We start from the raw sequence: 23,849 nt of genomic DNA on the forward strand, positions 1-23,849 counted from the left end.
TAATCGGATCTAATCTTCATCAACATCTTACAAAAAATATATATCATCCAACGAAATCAAACAAGACTCCAATTTAAGTTCGATCAACACTGCTTCATCAACCTTTGAATGTTGCAGGAGCATTTTAAAACACCATAGGCATAATTTTGCATTCGTTTAGACCAACTGGAGTCACAAATGCTTATTTTGGTTTTGAGCCATCATCCAATTCGACCTGCCGGTAACCCGATAAAAGATCCAATGTGCTGCAATATGAGACTCTAGAGAGTGCATCTCTAGATCCGTCAATTCTGGGGAGAGGGTCGGCATCTGCCAACGTCATTTTATTTAACTTCCGATAATTCACGCAAAATCGAGTGGTGCCATCTTTCTTTTTAAGTTACAGTGCTGGTGCCCCCCCCCCCCAAGTGCTGGATGATGGTGAAATAACATCGGCCTTCACCATATCATTTACACATTGTTGGATGATCATTTTGTCTAGTACACTTGTACTTAAATTGTATTTGCTGTTTAACGCTCTAAGGAATCGCAGCGAAACAAGTTGTACCACACATTTTCACAAGCGCTTTCCTTCATATTAAAGTTGAATTGGTGCGGCTAAGTGCTTTTAATTGAAAATGTTAAAACGAATATAAAGCGTCCAACCAAATTTCCTTTGGTCCACACCAGGGCCGGATTAAGATTTTTTAGGCCCCTGCGCTACACGTACTGTGAGGCCCCCAGTAATATTTTAAAATGCAAAACAAAGTTAAAGAAAAAAATGTTTTACTTTTATAAGGCTAATAACAAATAAAATTCAGCATTCACGAATGAAATAACTTTTCACTTAACCTCTGGAGGCCCTTCAGCTGGCGGAGGCCCCTGGGATGCAGCCCCTAAAGCCCCGTGCCTTAATCCGGCCCTGGTCCACGCACTCGCTACACTACTCCGTTAAACACGGAAACGCCGCGCCAAAGTTGCTCAATTTCCCGTAATAGGCGTGGCATCTCTCTCTCTCTCTGTGTGTGCCTCACCTGACTGAGCACACTGCACAGTCTCGCCTTTGTACGAGCAGAGCACAACCAGACGCAGCACGGCACCAGAAGCAGCAGTAGTACCACCACAGAATCAGTGGCAGCAGCAGCAGCACACCATGGCGGTGGACGAGTACGCGAAGGGCCCGCTGGTCCTGCTGGAGTCGGACGAGGAGATGAAGTTCAGGGTGAACCGGGAAACCGCCGCGGAGCTGTCTGCCATAGACAAGCCCCTGGTGGTGGTGGCCATCGCAGGCAGATACCGCACGGGCAAGTCCTACCTCCTCAACCGCCTGGCGGGAGGGGGCGACTCAGGTGGGTGGGCCCTGTACTACACACAGGTGTGTGTGTGTGAGCCCTGTACTACACACAGGTGTGTGTGTGGGCCCTGTACTACACACAGGTGTGTGTGTGTGAGCCCTGTACTACACACAGGTGGGTGGGCCCTGTACTGCACACAGGTGTGTGGGTGGGCCCTGTACTACACACAGGTGGGTGGGCCCTGTACTACACACAGGTGGGTGGGCCCTGTACTACACACAGGTGGGTGGGTGGGCCCGGGTGGGTGGGCCCTGTACTGCACACAGGTGTGCGCGCGCGTGCTGAGTCTTTGTGTGTGCACTTAGGCTGGCGCAGTGGTGAGCGCGCTGCGCTACAAACTCGGCGACAGGGGTTTGATTCCCGCCCCTCGGCCAACGCCAGCGATGGTTTTCTGAATAGGAGCTGGGTCTCCCCTAGGTAAACTCAAATAAATACCGGGTGCGGCGTGTTGAATGTCGCCAGCCCCCTCTCTCGTGTGCCGTTCCTGCCTTCATCGGTGCTGCTCGCTAACGGCACTTGCCCCAACAGCCTGTTAAAGGTTATAGAGGTGGTTATTAATATAAAAGATTATAAAAATGTGCATACGTTTAAGAACCTGTGGTTTCAGTTCCACAAGCGGATTAAATAATAAATGAACATCGCGTAAGGAAACTTTAAAGTGAAACCAGTTTTGTCACCACTTCCCCTTTGCTGGGGAAACTGTAGGGTCAAAAACACGATCCATTACTGCTCGTGTGCTATTAAAGGGGTCCATTGTCCGAAACGTCTCCCCTATTCTAAATATGGACGATACAGTTAAGTAAAACCACTGTGGTCTGCGCTCCTTAAATGGAGAAGCAGCAAAACGACTCGGGGACTGTTTCTGCTTAAGCCCTCTCTCTCTCTCGCTGTGGCAGTAACAGCAGACCTTAACAATGGCATCGAGCTCTTGAACCACAGCGCCGCTGCCATCATCTTACGCAAGGACGGAAGAGAACCGAGGTTTATTTTCCGCTGAAGGCCACGGTGTTGGCGTTACCATTGATTGTTGAGTGCCGTGTTTGGATACTTCGATCAACACGGGCAGCAGTAGCAGCAGCATCGCCATATGTGTAACGTGGAGCAGGCTGTTCGGAGCAAGTGCTGTAAGCGAATAACAGCACCTATGAGTGAGTGGTGTAGCCAGCGTTATTCCCGCCCGGCCACCTTTGTCTTCCTAATCCACAACCAAACGGATGTCACACAGATTGCAATGTTTTCAGCCAATTGAAGTTATAGCAGCACCCCGACTTAGTACTTAAATTGTTAATTGTACACGTAGGCTTTCACGAATAATATGATGCGTAATTGTTAGGTCGCGTTAATGAAATGCGTGTTGTAAACCCTTCTCCACCCTCTCCACAACTGCTCCATCGCTCATGGGGAGTTGGGGTGGGTTATTTGTTGACATAAAATACCCAAGCAGGTGCTTTGTAACCCAGAGGAGGAAGTGATTGATGCATCCGTATTGATGATGGAATGTGAAAATAACATTTAATTGGGAAAAATCATATTTAAAAAACTACGTTTGAAATCATCTTTTCGAAAATAAATCCACTTTGTGTTACCACTGCTAACCGAATGGCAAAAAAAATATTATCGGTTCAACTCTACAGATGAAAGTTGGCGCTATGGGTGTTTTCACTAGTTGCCTGGCTTGGTATGGGAACAGTGTCCAAGCAAAGTATGGGAATCATTGATACGATTTTAAGCGTTAAAATGTATTCAAATTCATCTTCTTGATTGTATGTATAGTATTGTGCATTCGGAATTCTACGTATTTTTGATTATCTATATAGTGGCATGATCAAGGCGCTGAACAAAGAATTAGCGTATTCATTTTCTTGGTTCTTTCGGTAAAGTCACGTAGAAGGGAAACAATAAAATAATAAAAATATAAAACATAAACAAATAATTAGCGATTTAAACAGAAGACTAGTGTGAGATGAGATGAGTTGATGAGAAGAATGTAAGTGCATAAATATGCGTGAAATATATTATTGTGATGATTAAAGTGGCGATGAGGGAGTGTGATCAATGATAAGTGAAGCATTATCTCAGTTTGTGTTTCTGTGGTTGACCTGGGTGAAGAGTTGCCCGTGTCCTTACCCAAACCCTGGGCCAGCCAGGCTCAACACCCCAATAAACAAACAGAAATGTGCGGAGTCACGAAGATAACACGTTCAGGGTTTTAACTGAGTTACCGTGGTGTAATGGTGAACACACTAAATTGTACGCTGATTTACATTTGATTACCTGCATTGGCTATATATACATATATATGTGTAATAATCATTGGGTTAGTTTAACAGCTTTAACCAAGAGGGTAACAACTTCAACGTTGTGTGACGTTCGTGTTGTCCTCAAACTGGCCACTGTGATGAAGCTCTTCTACTCTACAAAGTCTCAAGACTCTTTTCCAGCAGGGTCCTGTCTACGAGCTTCGTTCACAGTAAAGGAGGCGATGTTACTGGTGTAGTCTGAGATTCAAATTGAGTGATTTTCAGGAAAGTTCTCAGTGTTGGGGATGTGGGTTTTGACCAATGTATATATGTTTAACTTCTTTCACACTTTACGTAGTCAACCGTGCTCATCGGAGGTGCGGGTCACAGTTCCACTGGGGGTGCAGGTTTAGCTGTGGGAAAATGTAAACCGTGGACCCGGAGGAGGCCCATGTCGATCGGTAGGGGGCGATGGGCGATGTTGCTGCTGCTCTATAATCCTAATTGAGTCATTAATTTGCAGGTAACTTCTCATCTTTGAGGATATGGTTTTATCAATATCAGTTTCACTGGGTGTGAGGGATTAGCTATGGGCGTATTATAGCTCTGAGGTTTTTTTCCTTATTTCTATGTCAATAGTTGTTCGTCACAGTTATCCTAAATATCTAGATATTGTGCGTAATGTTTCACTCGGAAATTCAGAGCTAAAGCACCCGCCTCATCCTCTTCAATCGAGTCCCCGAGTCTCCTGAACCAGAAAAAGGGGAGCGTCGTTTCTCTATTGCAGTTCCAATCGTCTGGAATTCACTCCCCTTTCACTGAGCCGCACATCAGCCTCTAAACGTCTTTTGAAGTCGAGACCCAGAGACCCATAGAGATATAAAGCGACCCATAGAGATACACAGAGATACAAAAATGCAGAGATGCACAGAGACGCAAATACACAAACATAGAGACACGTGTATATATACATGGATACATTAGGATGCATATACCCATAGATATACAATGAGACTGAGAGATACACAGATGTAAAAGTACAGAGACATATCGAAATACATGGAGACACATACAGATAGATAGAGACATAGAGAACATAGAGACACTCTTTCGTTCTTTCGGTAAAGTCACGTAGAAAGATAAAATAATAAATTAAATAAAAGCATACGACGTTTCGATTGCAACACGAGCAATCATCATCAGGTACAGATGAAAGATAAAACAAACCTAGTAAACTTAGAAATATATTGCAATACAACACAGATCGTTGGCTAACATAACAGTCAACACCCTACCTGGTTGATTACATTCTTCCAAAGATTGCTAAATTTAAGAGAGAGAGATAAAACACAGAACCGGAGACAGACAAACAGACACACAAGCAGAGAGATAACACAGAGACACACAGAAAGAGACACACACATAGGCACACAGAGAAACAACGCCTCTGTGTCGAGGCCTTAAATGGAGAGATAGGAGGGCAGAGACAGGTGGGGGGGGGGGGGGGTAGAGAAGTTAGCATGTCAATGAGAGACCTGGCGCAACTGCATGAAACAAGAGCAACAAAACGAGGGGAGACAGAGAGAAAACACACTAAATCAAACAAACTTAGTAAAATTTGGAAATGTAATGCAATGCAACACAGAGAGTCGGTCAACACACAATTGGCGCATGGCCTGGTTCATTATGTTCTTCCAAAGATTGCTGAATTAGAAGTTAAGTGTGAATTTTTGTTTTATTTAGTGTGGTTTCTCTCTCTCTATCTCCCCTCGTTTTGTTGATCTTGTTTCTTGCTGTAGCGCCAGGTCTCTCATTGACATGCTAATTTATCTACCCCCCCCCTCTCTCTCTGCCCCCTTATCTCTCTATTTAAGGCCTCGACACAGAGGCGTTGTTTCGCTGTGTGCCTATGTGTGTCTCTCTCTGTGTCTCTGTGTTATCTCTCTCTGCTTGTGTGTCTGTCTGTGTGTCTCCGGTTCTGTGTTTTATCTCTCTTAAATTTAGCAATCTTTGGAAGAACGTAATCAACTAGGTAGGGTGTTGACTGTTATGTTATCCGACTATCTGTGTTGTATCGCATTATATTTCTAAGTTTACTAGGTTTGTTTTCTCTTTCATTTGTACCTGATGATGATTGCTTGTGTTGCAATCGAAACGTCGTATGCTATTATTTAATTTATTATTTTCTCTTTCTACGTGACTTTACCAAAATAACCAAAGAGTAATGGCTGCAGTCACGAAAGCACCAAAACCAAGTTTGAACATAGAGACGCATATAGATATAAACATAAATAGGGATACATAAGGGTACATAGAGATGCGTGTTACAAATTTACTACCGAATGATTGAAACGCGTTCTCTTGGGGTTGAATCCATTGCATCTTCCACGACACCAACAGATAGAAGCATTCGCAACACAAACACCTCTCTGGGATCTGCGTATTAATCCATTACTTTGTCCGCCCCAGGCTTTGCTCTGGGACACACCGTGCGTGCACACACGCGAGGAATCTGGGTCTGGCCGCTTCCCCACCCGCGTGATGACAGCAAGTGCCTGCTGCTGCTGGACACTGAAGGCCTGGGCGACATCAACAAGGTCGGTCAATCACAACCCACAGATGGCAGGAGTGGCTGAGTATCTCAAGGGGATGATGGTGGTGATGATGATGATGATGCGAGCTCATGTTTAAAGCTCATTCTAAAGCTCATCTCTGCACTTTGAGACAGGAGGAGGCTAAGAGATGACATACGATCTCAGCATCTTTGAGAGCGAGGGGTGAATCTTAGTAATTTTATGATGAGGGATTGCAAAACATCCCCAAGGCTTAGTTAGGGAGCATTTAGCTCAAAGCTGGATTGAAGCACACATGCGATCGTGAGTTGTATAAACTCGTACTGTATTAAGCCGAGTTTGCTTATGAACATTCCTGCTCGGGAGCTATGCCTTGATGCAACAGCTCAAGTTACTTAACGAGCAATAGATGTCCTCCCAGGAGCTATGGTGGGGTTGGCCCCCTGCTATGGCTGTGAGCATCACATATTCAGAGAAGTAGCAAATCGTGCACTGAGCTGTTTCATATGGTGATGGGAACACCGCGTGAGAACGACGTGTGTCGGTGCTGCATGTGCACCGACTGAGTGATGCTGCTGTTACATTGAATGTCTCCATTTACAGGGATCGTGTGATCATGACACTTGGCTGTTTGTGATGTCCATTCTCCTGAGCTCCACGCTGGTGCTCAACGCGATGAGGACCCTCGATAAAGACAGCTTCGAACTGCTGCAGTATCCTTCGCAGATATCTTGGAGCGAAATTACATAATTAAATGAACTACCAAAGCCGGACGTTGTGTGTGTATATATTAAACGATGTATACCTTATGAGAGCAGGTTTAAGTTCAAGTTGATTTTATTTAACCAAGCGAGAACTCAAGAGACCAGAATTAGTTTGATTTGCAAGAGCAAGCTTCACCTTTAGTAATGCCAGCAGGGGGTGATGACTGCTTTGCATCAACCCAATTTTTCTAATTCAGTAATTTTCAGTGTAATTTTCAAATTTGGCAAACTTAGGTTCATGACACCGGCGCACAAAGGGCTTCTCTTGTGAATGACGCCACAGGCTCTGTAGCATCCACTGTGAGTGATGCAGGTGGCATGGAGGCGTAGAGCTTAAAGCTCCGCCATGCAGGTGAAGCCTTAACGCCACCAACGTTCAGCTTCGTTTCGAACATGGCCGAACACGTGAATATGAAGATCCACGTGAGTCCAAGCGCCGGTGACGACCAGGAGGAAGTCAACTACAAGACAATCTTCCCAGTGTTTGTGGTTTGTATCAGGGACAGCTTGTCGACCTCTGAAGACACCGAGAGCTCCTGCTCTGCAGATGAGTTCATGGAGGAATGCCTGCAGAATGGCAAGAAATCTTCTGAGTTCAAGGAGACCTGCGAGATGCTGTGCAAATATTTCACGGTAACTTGGGGATTACATTGCAACGTGTTTTTTTTTTTTATTATAGACCTACAGAAGACAAACACCTCTGAGGTTTATTAGGAGCTGCATACACCTCTTTGTAAGAGCTGAGAGTGAAATTCAGTGTCATTTACTTGGCTCGGCAAGTAAACATCACCCTTACAATGTCACGTGTCTCAGACAAAGAAAAAAATCTTATTTAAAAGTAATGCCTTATTTTATACCAAAAGTTATGAAGAGCCACTTCAGGACATTCCAAGGTCTGCTTTGGACTCCTTGTTGGAAGCAGAATCTTAATTTGAAGGATTTCACACAACTGGACACTGATAAATTGTATGAACATTATTTTGGGAACTGCTGATTGTACAAATAACATGGGAATCACAGAAACGAACACGCAGGCCCTTACCAGGCCCACGATGAATTGGGGGGGGCGTTGCCACCCGAGGAGTTGCTTGGCGCAGGGAGTGCCAACCCGGGGTAGTCCCCGCCTCAGACAGTCCCTCGTGCACCATCATCGCTAGACTCTGCTCACAACTCCTCTGGGGGCATGTCACGTGGCCTGGTTGCCACGCCAGTGGGCCGGGCCGCGGGCCCAACAGGGCCGCCCCCGGGTCAGTCTCGCTCTCTCTCTTGGTGTCATTCTCCCTTGCTTTTGGAGGACAGCCTCTTCAACCAAGCTTGCAGGGGCTGCTAGCCTGGTGGCCGCGGGCCGACTGGCAGTGTCTCACCCCCATGCACGGGGTCTTTCACGAGGTGGTGTTTGTTTGTGACTTCTTGTGTACTCTGAGAGTGAGAGAATATTTTGCGGTGGCAGGGCAGTGTTCCAAGTTGACAATGATTTCATTATTATTGTGCTGGTAAGGACATTTGATGCACGCCCTCCTATCTCATGCCTTTGTTACAACCTAGGAGAGAAAGTGCTTCATGTTCCCGATGCCAGCACAAATGCTCAAATTTACCAAGCTGAAGGATTTACCCGATGATAAGTTGAACCCAGAATTCGTGGAGACGCTCAAGGATTTTGAAAACTACGTTCTCGGAGAGGGAAGAGTGAAACACATCAACAAGGCAGTGCTCCGAGGCCCCCGTGAGTTCACTGTCACGATTTCAAACCTGTCCTGCTACACAGAATGGGCCCACGCGCTACATTGCAACATTATGTTCCTCCTCACTAATACAAGTCTTCATCGAGTTGCAATTTTAATAAAGTGTATTGATCAGAAATGTGTTTAATTGATATTGCATTTATATACCCTTTGTAACTCTTGAGTTGCGCAATTTTTGTAACTAGGAATACACGCAGTGCAAACTATCTATTTTTGCAATTATATACCATACTGTGCACACGTAGCATGTACCACCAAAAACTCCCTCTTCCACGAATGCCAGTCCATCGTTTCATTTGGTCGTTGTGCATGTGTCAGCTATAAAAATAGCGTTCTGAGATGGTTAAAAAATTGTATCAACATGGTTGTGATCGAACCCTTTACCTCCTGCATACCAGGCAAGGTAGTTAAGATCTCGCCACCAAGGTGAGCCCTAAACATGCTTGTGTAGTTGCATTGTTGGGCGTGATGCGCGATCGCCACTACTCTTAGCCGGGAGTACAGGCCCCGTGTCAACAGGGGGCGGAAGAGTGGCTGAGCCGGCTAGGTAAATGAAGTCGGGCCATTGGGCCCAGGTAATCCCCAGGGAGCATCGTGACCAAGGGGTGCGGACCCCAAAACGCCAAGAAGAGGGGTTGGGGGATGACGTCACACTCCAGGTCCCTCAGGAAGGTTCCAGAAGGAAGGTGTGGCGAGGGGCAGAGTGAACTGGGACCGTGTATAAAAGCCAGGTCCCTGAACGGGCCCGGCATTTGTCGTCCACTCGAAGACCCAAGAAGCCACTTGGAAGACCTGGAGCTGGGGGCCGGACTCGAGGACCTTGACTGGGTCGGGTCCAAGCAGCCCCGTGGGTAGGACCTGAGGACCTTGGCTAGGTCGGGTCAGAATAGCCTCCCTAGGTCCCACTAGCCGGAGGACCCTTAGCGGACAGCTCTCCCAGTGTGTAGAGCACGCTAGGGAGGAGGACATCCCTCCCTAGAATATCGGGTGAAAGGGACCGTAACCCCTTTGTGTTAAGCTGTAATCATTTTTGTATAATAAACGTGTTGACTCCAGAGAAGTCTCCCTCTGTTTATACCCACTACACTTGTAATGGAGGAAAGTTTAGCGAGAAACATCCAGAGAGAGATGACATAGAGAGCTAGATAGAGAGAGGCCAGTTAAAACAAGTGGTGAGTGGGGTCTTCAGCCAGGATTCTGGAGTCTCCATCGACTGTGAGTTCCTGACCTCCAAGCAGCAGGGAATTCTAGGGCCTGTGCTCCATGCAGACAAAAGCCCAGGATCAGATGCTGGAAGGCAGTCACGCAGAGTAGGGCATGATCAGTGGACCCCCAATATTTAGTATCAGGACCAGCTGCAAAATTTAAAGCAGTGGTGGCGGTAGCAGCTGCCCTGTTCATAGAGTCTCACCTGGCATTAGATTCGCTCGATCTTCCATCAGGTGTCGTCAGGCCTAGTGGGACCGAGTGCTAACGTATGTCCGTATAGTAATCTTCTTTCGCACCATACGTAGCCAAACTGTGCGAACGGAGAGCTTGTGTGTGATCTGGTCAAACAGAGTTGCAATCTGTGTGTGTGTTACCTCTGCCATCACTTGTAACATTCACCGTCCTGCATTCGCGCTCCGGATTCGTAAATTTGACACATTCCATGCACGCTTCTTTTGCATGGGGTATTGTTAACCCCTCGATCGCGTGGGTTTTCTCTGAGTGTTATAGTTTCCTCCCACACGTTTAAACACAATTCACCAATAATTGGCCGATAACATTCATATATAGAGGACGGCAGAGCTTGGCCAATTATTGGAAGCTATGGCTCCTTACCACGTGGCTGCTGCTGCCTTCTCACTCGTCTATGGTTAATCATTTTCACCCCTCTTGTGTCGTCCTCTATCTTGGATAGTGAGCAGCTAATACCGTGCAGTGGCGGCGTGTTGTTACCTGTTGACATTATTGTTGTAATATCTCTCTTTCCATGGCATTCGTGTGCACAGAATTCGTTCAGATAGTGGAGCAATACGTGACAGCTCAGCACAGTGGCGCCGTGCCCTCTATCGAGGATGCGCTGGGGAATGCGGTCAAGTCGAGCAATGAGAAGGCCATGGGGGACGCCCTGGAGATCTACACGAAGGGCATGGAGTCGCTCGACATGAAGCTCCCAATGGATTTGTTTGAGCTGGAGCATCACCACAAAGGATGCATGGAGATGGCAGTGAAGCATTTCCATGAGAAATCAGTGCTCGACCGTGAATTCACCCATCAGAAAATCTGCATGGTCAGCGCTATTTACAAGGGTGTTATTAATGATATGTATTTTAGTTTATTTCCAATCGCAGTTGCCAAGTGAGTGTGGCACCTTCTTCCTCTGTCCACGTGGATCCTTATCAGCTCGATGTCCAGAACTTCAGGGCCGGTGGGTAGCTCTCCCAGAAGAGTTACCAGAGATTGAATAAATATTAGAATAGAAAATAAGAATAATATTAATTAAGAGCTAGCAGTGTTTTTTTTGTAGGAGCCATCCATGTATATTATATATTATTAATATGTATGGTTCCCATGTATTCATTTTAAGATCATAAACTGCACCACCATCACATAGCATGAGCTCACTCTCATTTGAGAGAGAGAGGACCACTCGGAAGCGCCAGGAAGAGGAACCACAGATGAATGGGAAAGCAGCAGCAGCCACGTGGTGGTGAGAAGCCGGCGCTACAAACAATTATCCAAGCTCTACTGCCCTCAATTTCGGTGTTATCAACACATTAATGCGTGTTTATACGTGAGGCATTCGAAGCACCCAGAGAAAACTCACCGCATGAGAGGGGCAAACCCTCTATCCCATACAGAGGGAACAGATGCAGTCTGCACTTTGCTGTACCGCCTTCTCATGGCAGAGCCAGGGTAGGGCTCCTTGACGCCCACTCACGTGAAGAGAGATTCACAAAATCTGTGATCCACAACCCCTCGCTGCTGCTACCTCCACAACAGCGCTTTTTAGCCACTCCAGGGCTGCCACAGGCAGCGAAGCCACCGCCGAGCGCAGACCAAAGCCAATCGTGACACGGACGTTAGAGACCCTCGCACTGAGCATTGGCGCAAAGGCCCAAAAACGCCAGTTGGCAGGCATCTTAAATCACTCTAAACACACGCGGTGGGTTAACACACTGCCAGAAAAGTACCAGAGTCCTTGTAGTTATAGGTGCCGCTATTATTTGATAGCTGCGTGAGTTTGTCAGCATAGTTCCTGATCCAGAATTTTTCTGCTCTGGCTGTGGGTCGTCATTTCCTCTCATGGAATGGTTAGGGTGGTTTACGTGGAAAAACTGATTCTCAGAGCTTGAATAAACTAAATGATTTAACAAAATACAAAAATACATACATTTTTTGGGAAATGATAACTTGGCCCAGTGATTGCTAACAATTTTCTCACCATGGCCGTTATGGATGTCTTGAGACGTGATGGCAGTGGGAGAAATGTGTGCCATACTTAGAGTGAGTGCCTCCTCCTGACTTCGTGTGTTTGGCTTCCAGGCAAAGCTTGTCATGGAGCGAGATTCTTGGATCAAGAAGAACGGAGATGTCTCGTTGACGAAGTGCGATGGATGCCTGCACGAGCTGTTCAAGCCGCTCAAGGAACGCGTGGACAAAGGCGAGTTCAAGCATCCTGGTGGCGCCAAGGAGCTGAAGATGGAGATGGAAGTGATCAAACGGAAGTATAAGGAGACACCGGGACTCGGAGACCAGGTAGGTGACCGAGACACCGATACCAACGCGGTATTTGATACCATTCTACTCGTGCACATAGTGGCAGCAGTAAGGGATGCCGTGGTGATGAGATGAAATATATCTCCTTGCATACAGGTCATAGATTCAATCCCTACCCCAAAACCTGCTGTATATTTCAAGTTTGCATGTTCTCCCCGTGGTCGTGTGGATTTTTACCTCCACATTTACAATCAACATGCGTTTAGATTACGTTACTGCTGCTATAAATGTTCACATGAGCCACTTTGTTGAGCTATCATTTGTGGCCAAGCCCACTTCTGAAAAAGAGTTACATAGCTCAGTGGGACTCACGTGGTAAAATAAAAAAAAGTTTCCATAAATTTATAGGAGCCAATGTATCTATCAGGTTCTGACCAATAGCACTCATGCTTATCCTCACTGATGGTGGTGGCTTGAAACTTCTCGTAACTGACTCTAACATGAGCGTTCAATGGCATTCCACTCAAACTAATCTAAGTTTCATTCGGGAGCGAATGCAAAAATCACACGAGAGCCACAGACTCACACATAGACCCATAGGCTTTCACGGAAACCAAAAGACTTGGCAATTTATGCATACCGACATTGAGACCCATATATTACTGGGCTGGATAAGTGCTGCATTCACCATGACTGATGATGAATTCAAGTCTAATATTTACCTTGAAATAGACAAAATAAAATAGAACAATTCATATAAACCAAGGCGAGGTATGAGGTGAAGCTAAGTGTGCATTAGAATTACAATAAGTCACAGTTGTTGGTGACGGAGAAATCAGCACAAATTCACAAACGATTGACACTCATATATTTGAATTGGTTCTGTGACATTGGAGCTCAGGCAACATGGATTATAACTGAGACAATGCTTCGACTTCCAGGTTGACATTGCGTTGGAAGTCTTCCTGGAGACATTCGAAGAATGGTTGAAGAACCACCGTGAAGTTGTGGAGGAAGGCGCGGAAGGAGCCCTGCAAATTTGTGAGTTTGCATCTCTAGTTCTGTCGATATGGCCATGTGGGTAGGTTCACGATTACCATCTTTCTGGGTTCACGGTTACTGAATTTGGTGGGTTCACGATGGTCGTGTCAGTCTGTTCACAATGGCCGTGTCGCTGGGTTCATGATGGCCGTGTAGGTGGGTTCACAATGATTATGTGGGTCGGTTCACGATGGACGTGTCACTGGATTCACGATGGTCACGTGAGTCGCTTCTAGTCCCATTAACATAACTTTATATAAGTGTAATGGGTTCCACAGAGGCGCACACTCGAACTTGGAGGCAACACGTTTATTATGAACACAACGGGGTAACTATATAAACGTTCACGGGATAACGACATAGGGTGGTGACCACCATGGGTAACTACATAACCACTTGATGTAATACTATATAGTGATAACCACCACGGGGTAACTACACACTCGGACCAGGTCATAAAACACACTAGCCTGGTCCACAATGCCATGCGTGAAGAGCAAAGATCAAAGACGTACATTCCCAGAGACAGCCCCGATCGGGGCTCGGGACTCAGCCTTCATTGGCCGCGGCGTGGCCGGGCTCCGCCCTTGGCCACGCCCATTTCCAAATCCTTCCCGAAAACTTTTGGCCCACATCACGTGTCCCTCTCACCTCCTTTTGGCCCCCCCCTTGCCACCTCGTCCGGTAACGTGCCCTCTCGAGGTCACCCAGACTATCATGTCCTCACCCGACCACTCTCTCACTGTCACCAGGACTATGCGCCCTAGGGAGCCCTTCCATGCCATACTCACTCTGGCGTTAGAGACAGGCTATACACATGCAGTTCCACTCTTCTCTCGGTAACTGGTGCTACACTACAGTCACTCGATATACGTCACTACACAAGGTTCTTGATATTATATCCCACGAATGCTATCAATCACGTGTAAGAAAACGACCTCTGAGAAAGGCCATTGCAGAATCACTTCTGATAAAACGGCATTCTCATTGTCGTCAATGATCAATTTATTCATGCATAAAATGAATATACGGTTGGTAAACGACCCCACTCAATTACATATATACACATATGATTCCTAATTATTTATAATTGTTTTTTATCGTGGAGGTATGATGGCAATTTTCAGCTGTAGCCCTCTTTCACCTGCCACAGCCAATGAAGTCACATCACGCTATGGTAAATATGCCAATGGATTTAGTTTATCAGTAAAACGAGGAATTTCGAAGAGCAAACATAATTTGTACACTTTTCACCAGAGCAGAGCTCTTGTTAAACAGCTGATAATGCTGGATGTAATCTCCAGCAAAATAGAATTTGTCAAATTGACATTGTAAAATCCATTGACATTTGCCCATGACATGACAACTTGATTCTAGATTTGAAGCTTTCGTGACTGCAAGGATCCATACTCTTTGGTTCTATTCGGTAAAGTCACGTAGGTACAAATAAAATAACAAAAAATCACGACGTTTCGGCCACAACACAAGTGGCCGTCATCAGGTGAAGGGACTGGACTGTCCAGAGGACTCCAACGCTGTCCTCTGGACAGTCCAGTCCCTTCATCTGATGAAGGCCACTTGTGTTGTGGCCGAAACGTCGTGATTTTTTGTTATTTTATTTTTACCTATGTGACTTTACCGAATAGAACCAAAGAGTATGACAACTTGATTTGATTGGCTGTTGGGCCATTAAGGGTTATTGTGCAGTGCATTGTGGGTTGGGTAACGGTGCGGTCCATGCTATGAGCCACATGGCCACCACCACTCAGTCTCGCAGTCTCTCATGCTGCCCGCAGATTCGTGACATCCTCACCTGTTGTGGCGAACATATCGCTCACTCTGTATACTCGTGGGAGCATTTTTATTGTTTATTTACTATATTTTAAAACGTTTTGTACTGTGCAAGGTGTTTATTCTGGATTTGATGCTTTCGTGACGGCAGGAATTCATACTCTTTGTTTCTTTCGGTCAAGTTACGTAGGTAGAAAATAATAGATCGCGAAGTTTCGATCGCAACACATGCGACCGTCATCAGGTGAGACAATCATAGCAGGGAAACTGCTGAAGCAGGCGAGAGAGCTGCCGCAACAAGGGCCTCTATAGGTAGGGCACATTGGCGGGGCCAGAGATGGGAGAGAGAGGGGGGCGGGGCAGCAAGATCGTTGGCGGCCGGAGCACTCGCCAGGGGGAGAGAGAGGGGGGGGGGGCAGAGTAAGCTCGGCGGCAGGGGGCGAGTGGGACAAGGGAGGAGAGAGAGCTGCCGCGACAGGAGTAAGTGATTGGCGGCTGGGGCGAGAGGGGGGGGTGGGTTGGGCAGAGATAAGGGGGGGAGAGAGGGGAGTGGGGCATAGATAATCGGTGGTAGGGGGAGAGAGAGAGGCTGTGTCAGTGAATATGGCTCAGAGAGTCGAGAATAACTGTTAACATAGGCAGGCAGGAAGGGGGACATCACCACCAGTTATGACTTAAACTGGTTAATAACGTCCTTCCAATGATTGCTCAGTTTGTATACCTCTTCTCGGTTAGCAAAATATATAACTAAACAAATACAGCCCTACATCGGTAGGACATCTTAATTCATAAGAAATTCAGAACATCTTGTGAATGTGATTAAAGATATTAAACGTAATCCAAATGATATTCTGGTAAGTTTTTATGTGATTTATCTATTCACTAAGGTTCCAGTGAACGAATCGCTTAAATTACTTGATACACTAATAAAGAATACAGGTTTACCAAAAGATATTCCGAAACTTGCTGACCATTGTTTAAATAACACTTACTTCTTATGGAGAGGGGATTTCTTTAAACAAAAGGAAGGAGCAGCAATGGGCTCTCCTTTATCTCCTGCTATAGCAATTCTGTACATGGAAAACTTTGAAATAAGAGCACTTGCCTCGAGCACATTAAAACCATCTTTTTGGTTTAGATATGTGGATGACACTTTGGGTGTCTAGCCACATGGTAAAGATACACTTGATGATTTTCTAAATCATCTCAATACACAAAACCCGGCCATCCAGTTCACCATGGAAATGGAGGTGAATAACACACTCCCGTTCCTAGATATTTTGCTTGGACATGGCCTAAACGGTAAAATAACACACAGCGTTTACAGAAAGCAAACGCACACTGATGCCTATCTGAATGCAGATTCGCATCATGATCCAGCTCAGAAATCCTCCCTTATCAAGACGCTCATACATCGGGCTAAAACAGTGTCAGATGGTGAAAGTCCAGTGAGAGAGATCAAACACGTTAAAGAAGCATTACGACAGAATGGCTACAATAATACTCAAATTAACAGAGCACTGAATGCCAAATCACGATCGCAAAGCAACTTTGCTGAAAGTGATCAGATTCTTAAGACAATTAAAATTACATATCTCAGGAGTAACTCACAAATTAGCCCGTGTTTTGCAAAAGCAAAACATTACAGTAAGATTTGGTACAGTACACAAAATTCAAAAACTAGTATCTTGCACTAAAGACGAATTACCTAAATTATCAACGGAAGGTGTATATCGGATTAATTGTTTATGTGGCAGATGCTATATTGGACAGACGGGACGTAACATCAGCATAAGACTAAAATAACACCAAAGAAATAAATTTTGATTTAAAGCTTTTGTGACTGCAGTATTTCATATTCTTAGTTCTTTCGGTAAAGTCACGTTGAAGGGAAACAACAAAATAATAAAATATATATAAAACAATTAAAAAGTGACTTTACCGAAAGAACTAAGAATACCAAAGAAATATTAAATTATCTCAAACACAACTGTCGGCAGTGGCAGAACATGCTTGTCAACAAGGACACTCAATTGATTTTGATAACGTTGAAGTGTTGTGTAAAACTAAATATTACTGGCAAAGACTAATTAGAGAATCCATTGATATTGAGAGAAACAGAAATAACTTTAATCGTTATGATAGCTATAGGCTTAGTGCGGCTTGGAAGGGTATTATTAAATAATACATATTGCAATTCCTTTTAGGGGAAACACATACTAATTAACGGATTACTAATGTAGCATATAATCACAATTACACACATTACAACGAATTACTAATCTACAACTCATTACTAATCATAGCCATTGATTGATTACCAATCGATTATATAATTACTGCATCTGAAATTAGTAAAATGATGATGTCACCCTGCTGCTCTATTTAAGACCGGGAGCAAGTGAGGGCTTTACCATTCTGGCGAATTGCTCGATGATGCTGGATGTAATTACCAGCGAAACGTCGTATTCAAACTGTAAATTTAGTGTATTCACTCTTCAACACACCGGTGGGCTAAAGTAGTGGACTATTTGTCTTTTGTCAACATGACACTTTTTTGCTGATTGGCCGTGTCGGGTGGTGGAGGGTTACGACACATTTATAAATTACGTGATCTAATCCAAAAACCTTTATTATGAATAATAATATTGGTCGCGAAAACCTCCGTGGTAAACAAACTATATTGTGTCTGCGGCAGCAGTTACATTGGGGAAACGCAACGACATGTCTCGGACCGTGTTCACGAAAACAAAGCAGATTTGAGACACAGCAGAAGCAATACCTCTGCCATGGCAGATCACTGTTTTTACACGGTGGGCTCACATGATTTTGTTTTTTTCCGAGACCAAGGTACTCTGCAAACCTTCAGGCTACCTTAAAAGATTTGTCCATGAAGCCATCCAGATATATAAACACAGACACAATTTGAACCGAGAAGAGGTATACAAACTAAGCAATCATTGGAAGGACGTTATTAACCGGTTTTAGTCAACTGGTGGTGATGTCCCCCTTCCTGCCTGCCTACGTTAACAGCTATTCTCGACTCTCTGAGCCACATTCACTAACGCAGCCTCTCTCTCTCCCCCTACCACCGATTATCTATGCCCCACTCCCCTCTCTCCTCCCCCTTGCCTCCCCTCCCTTATCTCTGCCCAACCCACCCCCCCCCTCTCGCCCCAGCCGCCAATCACTTACTCCTGTCGCGGCAGCTCTCTCTCCTCCCTTGTCCCACTCGCCCCCTGCCGCCGAGCTTGCTCTGCCCCCCCTCTCACCCCCTGGCGAGCTCTCCTGTCCCCGCCGCAGATCATGCTCTGCCCCCCAACCCACCCCCCCTGCTCTCTCTCCCCCTGCGAGCTCTCCGGCTGCCACCGATCTTGCTGCCCCACCCCCCTCTCTCGCCCATCTCTGGCCCCGCCCACGTGCCCTACCTATAGAGGCCCTTGTCACGGCAGCTCTCTCGCCTGCTTCAGCAGTTTCCCTACCATGATTGTCTCACCTGATGACGGTCGCATGTGTTGAGATCGAAACGTCATGATCTATTATTTTCTACCTACGTAACTTTACCGAAAGAACCAAAAAGTAAGGTGTTTATTGTTTGCATTTCCCTGCATACTATTGTCATAATCGAGTGGTGAAAGTGTATCTCTGTGTGTGTGTGGGGGGGGGGGGGGGTGGACAAGCAGAGGTTTCAGAATGTATCTTAAACCGTGAACATGGCTTCGATTCATGCGATTTTTGTGCACCCTTTATGTTTGGAATGCGTCTACCACATAAAGCAAAGGGAAACCTGTAAATAGGATTCATGGTTTAATGTCTTGGTTCCGTTGACACAACCCTGTAACCTGGATTGTCACTCTCCTAGATGACAAACATGGCCATGAGGTTGTGCTTAAGAAGCAACTTCATGATGGTGCTAAAGCACAGGCTGTGGAGGACCTGGCAAAGGTGAGCAGGGCCATACACCCCCTCCTATTGCATACTCACAATCTCACACACGACTCTCACATGTGGAGGATTCTTACACAATTGTTAATTGATTTTTGGGACAGGTCGCCGCCGTTTTGCTGGAGAGCAATCCAAACAACTTTTAACAATTGGGTATGGACATTTTGCTGGTGGTCACAAACAGCATCATCAGGCAGCTACCAGAAGTCTGTACATTCATTTATTCTGCCACAACGAGATTGCTTCTGGAGAGAGAGATAATTTGGGGATTCCTGAAACCCAAGTGAGGCTTGTGACAAACAGAGTAAGGACATATGTGACAAGCCTTTACAAAAGGTCTAAACGCTGCTGCAGGAGTTTAGGAGTGCACCAGGACTCCACACTAAGTCCCTTCCTCTTTGTACTTTCTGCAGGACGCCCTGGTTGTGATAATGAATAATGACATTTCATGGTGCATGACTGTTTGACGATTTTCCCATGATATGTAGATGGAACAAGGGAAAGGTGGGGAAAGACCTAAAAGACCTTTCCGCAATGGACTGGTTGCCCATAAAACAGTGTGATTGTGAAGGCAGAGCTTGTGAGACCTAGGTCCAAACAAAGATGGGGCGGGGGGGGGTACTGGCGGTAGGCAGTGCACTGGCAAATGTTACTTTGGCATCATCCGAGTTCACACCCCGGAGCTGTGTGCATTATTGTTATGGTTGCCTGTCACACAACAGCTCTGTTGGCTGTCCATATATGCGCAGAGCAAGCCGAGTCTGGTCTGCATGCAAGACGATGGCTATGGACTGGACAAGGATACCAAAGCAAGGATCCACAAGGCTCAATGGCTCTCATAGACAGAATTGGTAGAGCAATGTGTCATGGGGAAATTTTGACATGGATTGAAGGGGAAAAGTTATGGAGTTCCATATCTGCTTTGAGAGTTATTTTAGTGGCACTTGAACGTGGCACTTTGAGCACATTGTAGAATTTCCCCCAGATTAACCTTGTAGCTTGTTGGTCCCTGGGCAAGTACCCCGACTGCAGGCATCCCTCTGCTTATAAACTCTCTCGGCCCTGCCCCTATCGGACAGTGCCCTCCATCCCACTATGGCACGTGTCTCAACGTGTACATTTCACTGTCCCCTTTACAGCGCCCCTCGGCCACCTGTTCCCAATCATCTGAACGTGTATTATTAAGTTAATTATCTATAGAGTACCTGTTTTTAATTATCTCAACGTGTACACTTTTTCTCTACAGTCTCCTACATCACCCCCCCCCCTCCCAACGAAAAAACAGCAGTCTTGGATATAAAACACTGGCTTTTTAACAAGAGGGGATGTAACATTGTTGGACCATGGGATAGCACAAGGAATTTTTCCCTGGGAACAGAGTCTTCTACACATTGTCATCCAGCTCAACGGTTAAACCTTGGCCCTCGAAACAAAAGGGGGAAGCAGTTACGGTCAACCCCAGCTTACTCTTACGTTTAATACACTGGTAAAAGGGAACATCTATACACATGGAAATACACAACCAAACACTTACACCCCCCTCAACCGTCCTCACGAATTTTCGTCTATGTGCGGTTGAATGGCGCGCTCAGCCTGGTGGTGCCTCTCCCTGGTGTGTGCTTGGATGACGACTGCATTGGCACCCCACATCCTCTTTATCTTCATTGGGGTCATGCCTGAGAAGGAGGGAGAGTGCAGAAGCAGTACTTATCTGGAGCGGGCGCTTCTGTCCCCGGATTTTGTGGCGACTCCCCCAGACCTGGCCTTTCTGAACCTGAATGACACCTTGTCTCGGTGGTTCCTCATAATGGTTTTAAGCCACTCGGGTGGACCACCCATCACTGGCGCCCGATCTGGATGCATACACTTTGTGGGCGAAGAACCTGGACAAGCTCTAGAGAACCCTGCCAGGGACGGTGCAGTTTGGCCGACGTGCCTACCCGGACCTGGGGAAAGTGTAACCAGGCCCAATCCCCTTGCTCGAAAGGCACTGGGGTTTCCATTATTCTCTGCACGTGTTCTTTTTATGATTGTGATCAGTACTGTGAGCAATCCCATCGGAAGGTGATTACATTTAAATAACCCATGTGGTGTTCGAAATGCAGTCTTGAGTTTAGATTCATCATCCAAGGGAGCTGCCAAAATGCTGATAACAGATCTAATATAGGGAAAAATGTATCCTGCTAACGCATTTAACAAGTAATCAGTACACACCAGGAGATACATACCTGCTAGTATACCTTTATTTAGGCACCAGAAATCCACACCTCATGGAGCCATTGGTGTCTTAACTAGCACAACCAGTGCTACCCAGGGCCTGGTTGGAGAGATTATCTCCGCTCGTAGTATCTCATTTGGAGCTCGATGGATCTGCTCTTTTTCTGCTGGGCCTACTCAATACTAGTTCTGACGCACTCCTCGTTTCGATATGATGCTGCATCAAGTCGATGCACCTTAGATCATATGGGCCTTTACCTTAAAATGTCCTAGAATACCTGTCGGACACTTTTCAGTTGATCTCAAGGGGACCCTACCCGATTCTTCACTTCTTGTATCCCTGCTACTACTTCATCTTCCTGTATTTCGCCTGTGGGAGAGATCTGGGCTATCACTGTCTCTTCTCTTAGTGTAACCGCCCGCTCAGATGTGTTTAGAACCTCTGTGCACAATCTTTGGTTCCGTCTCAAAATGGTGTCTGCCGCCACTAATGAATGCCAACTAATAACTGGCCCCATTGGTGATACTGAAATGGATGCGTCTGTGCGTGATGTTATTAGTGGCCAGTGATAGCTCAATGTAATCAACATTTGCGCCAGTGGCAGAATCACCATTTATTCCTTTACCCAGGGCATGTCCTCTTGCGGGTTTCCCTGTTTGTGCCTGGCCACAAAAAAATGCATTAGTCTTCCCGACGGTGTCTCTATATAGCCCTGGTCCATTTGGATGTTCATGGGTAGCCGAGCTAGATAAATCGGTTCCTAATAAACATGGCACTGCTAGAGACGAAGAAACCAATACCGGGCCTGATATACACATTTCCCGTATGCTGATTTCCATCTTTACTTTCCCGACAATTCCCAAACTACCCCCGTTTGCTGCAACAAATTTACTGTGTACCAGTTCTAGCTGTAGGTAGCATGTCAAACACAAGCACAGACAGGATGGTGATTGATGCTCCGTGTCCACCAACAACTGAACGGGATTTCCCCCTATTGCTCCTACTACTAGTACGGACGTTCCTGTGTCCACCGCTACAATGTATCTTGCTAGCCTTTTCCATATTGATTTTGATGCATCCCAATTTTATCCCGCCATGTCGCACTAGGTTGCCGCACTCGAGTGGCGTGCAGGTGATAATGGTGATGATGACGAGGTGTGTTTATGGTCTGGCCGGGTGCCTGTGGTTGGTAGCTAAGGCGGCGCAGCTTCAGCTTGCGACACCGCTGGAAGCAGCCCCCGCATGAGCAGGGTGGCTGCGGTCTGCAGTGCAGCCAACAATGACGGCCGTGCAGGTTGATCAGCCTTGGTTTGCTGCGCAACGAGGGGAGGTGGTGGCTACTGCACCAGAATCTCGGCCACGCCATGCTGCAAGGAAAGGTGACGACTCTGGCTCCGAAATTTCGGCGCACCGCGTGGTGAGGGGAGGCTTTGGCTCTGGCCCAGCGATGTCAGCGCGCCGCCCTGCGGGGTTCGATCATGTTGGCTTTTTAAAAAAAACTGTGGGGAACAGCAGCTGCTCAGGTCATGCAGCGTCGGCTCTTTCCCCTTCCTCGTCAATGATCGTCATCAGTAGCCCATCGATTGACGAGGTAAGGCAGTCCACTTTCTCAGCCAGTTGCTTCCAGCCATCCTGGGAGCTCTCCTGGTATAGCGTTTCTAGTTCTCTGGTCTGTGGCGGGGCCTCCGTCTCCTTCGGAAACGTAGCTGCCAGTGGAGTCTGGCTCCCGCTTGTCTCCGGGTCTCTAGAACCTGGGGCACTTAGGGACGACACTTCTTCTTTTACTTGAGCTCCTTTTCGGGGTTTTTTACAGGATACCACAGACAAAATCCCACTGCTGCCACCAGTGTAAAAAAGCTCCATTCGAGATGTCCATTGTAAAAAGGTGAAGTATTTTTTTTCTAAAGAATAACGTATTTACATCTCTGCGATCAGTCAGCCCCGATGGTTTCCAGCTCGTCGCTCTGTGGACCATCAGCCCCAATGTCTTCCACCTTGTACCTTGTTGGTCCCCGGGTAAGCACCCAGACTGCGGGCCCCTCTCTCTGCTTATAAACCCTCTCGGCCCCACCGCTATCGGACAGAGCCCTCCACCCCACTATGGCACTTGTCTTCAATTACCTCTATGGGTACAGTACATTTTTCTGTCCCCTTTACGGCGACCCTCGACCACCTGTTCCCAATCATTTGGACGTATTTGTTTTAATTAATTATCTATAGAGTGCCTTACGGCCATCTCTTCTTAATTATCTCAAAGTGTACACTTGAACACTTTCTCTTTAAGTCCCCGAGAGTATTACATCGCAAAATAGTCTGTTTTCACAATATTTAGTGTGCAGTGTAGTGTAGTACTGTATGTGCAGTACAGTGTAATATTAGTGTAAAGTATAGTATTGGTGTAGGAGTGTATTATGCTACAGTGTAGTATCGTATTAGTGTGCAGTGTAATGAAGTATTGTATTTGGCTGCAGGATATTAAAGTAGTGTGTTAGTGTG

The 23,849-nt window shown here is 46.2% G+C and overlaps 1 protein-coding gene across 2 annotated transcripts in view; it reads left to right on the top strand.

Annotated features, from left to right (window-relative positions):
• The first annotated feature begins 887 nt into the window (after positions 1-887).
• LOC116937832 (guanylate-binding protein 1-like) overlaps positions 888-23,849 on the top strand; it is a 28,518-nt gene continuing 5,556 nt past the window's right edge. Inside the window, exons 1-10 of one of the 2 annotated variants that reach the window (XM_076064160.1) lie at positions 888-1,328; positions 6,044-6,171; positions 6,751-6,860; positions 7,292-7,544; positions 8,457-8,634; positions 10,648-10,928; positions 12,185-12,397; positions 13,300-13,399; positions 19,053-19,135; positions 19,885-19,992. In XM_076064160.1, the coding sequence (XP_075920275.1) occupies positions 1,133-1,328; positions 6,044-6,171; positions 6,751-6,860; positions 7,292-7,544; positions 8,457-8,634; positions 10,648-10,928; positions 12,185-12,397; positions 13,300-13,399; positions 19,053-19,135; positions 19,885-19,977 (1,635 nt within the window). In that variant the 5' untranslated portion in view covers positions 888-1,132 and the 3' untranslated portion in view covers positions 19,978-19,992. Of the gene's footprint in view, positions 1,329-6,043; positions 6,172-6,750; positions 6,861-7,291; positions 7,545-8,456; positions 8,635-10,647; positions 10,929-12,184; positions 12,398-13,299; positions 13,400-19,052; positions 19,136-19,884; positions 19,993-23,849 lie in introns of those variants that run through there. The other variant, XM_032944948.2, reaches the window with a different exon arrangement.

This window comes from Petromyzon marinus, unplaced genomic scaffold, assembly GCF_048934315.1.
Source record: "Petromyzon marinus isolate PM22_M1 ecotype Great Lakes invasive population unplaced genomic scaffold, UKy_Petmar_22M1.pri1.0 PM_Scaffold_34, whole genome shotgun sequence".
Lineage (NCBI taxonomy): Eukaryota > Metazoa > Chordata > Hyperoartia > Petromyzontiformes > Petromyzontidae > Petromyzon > Petromyzon marinus.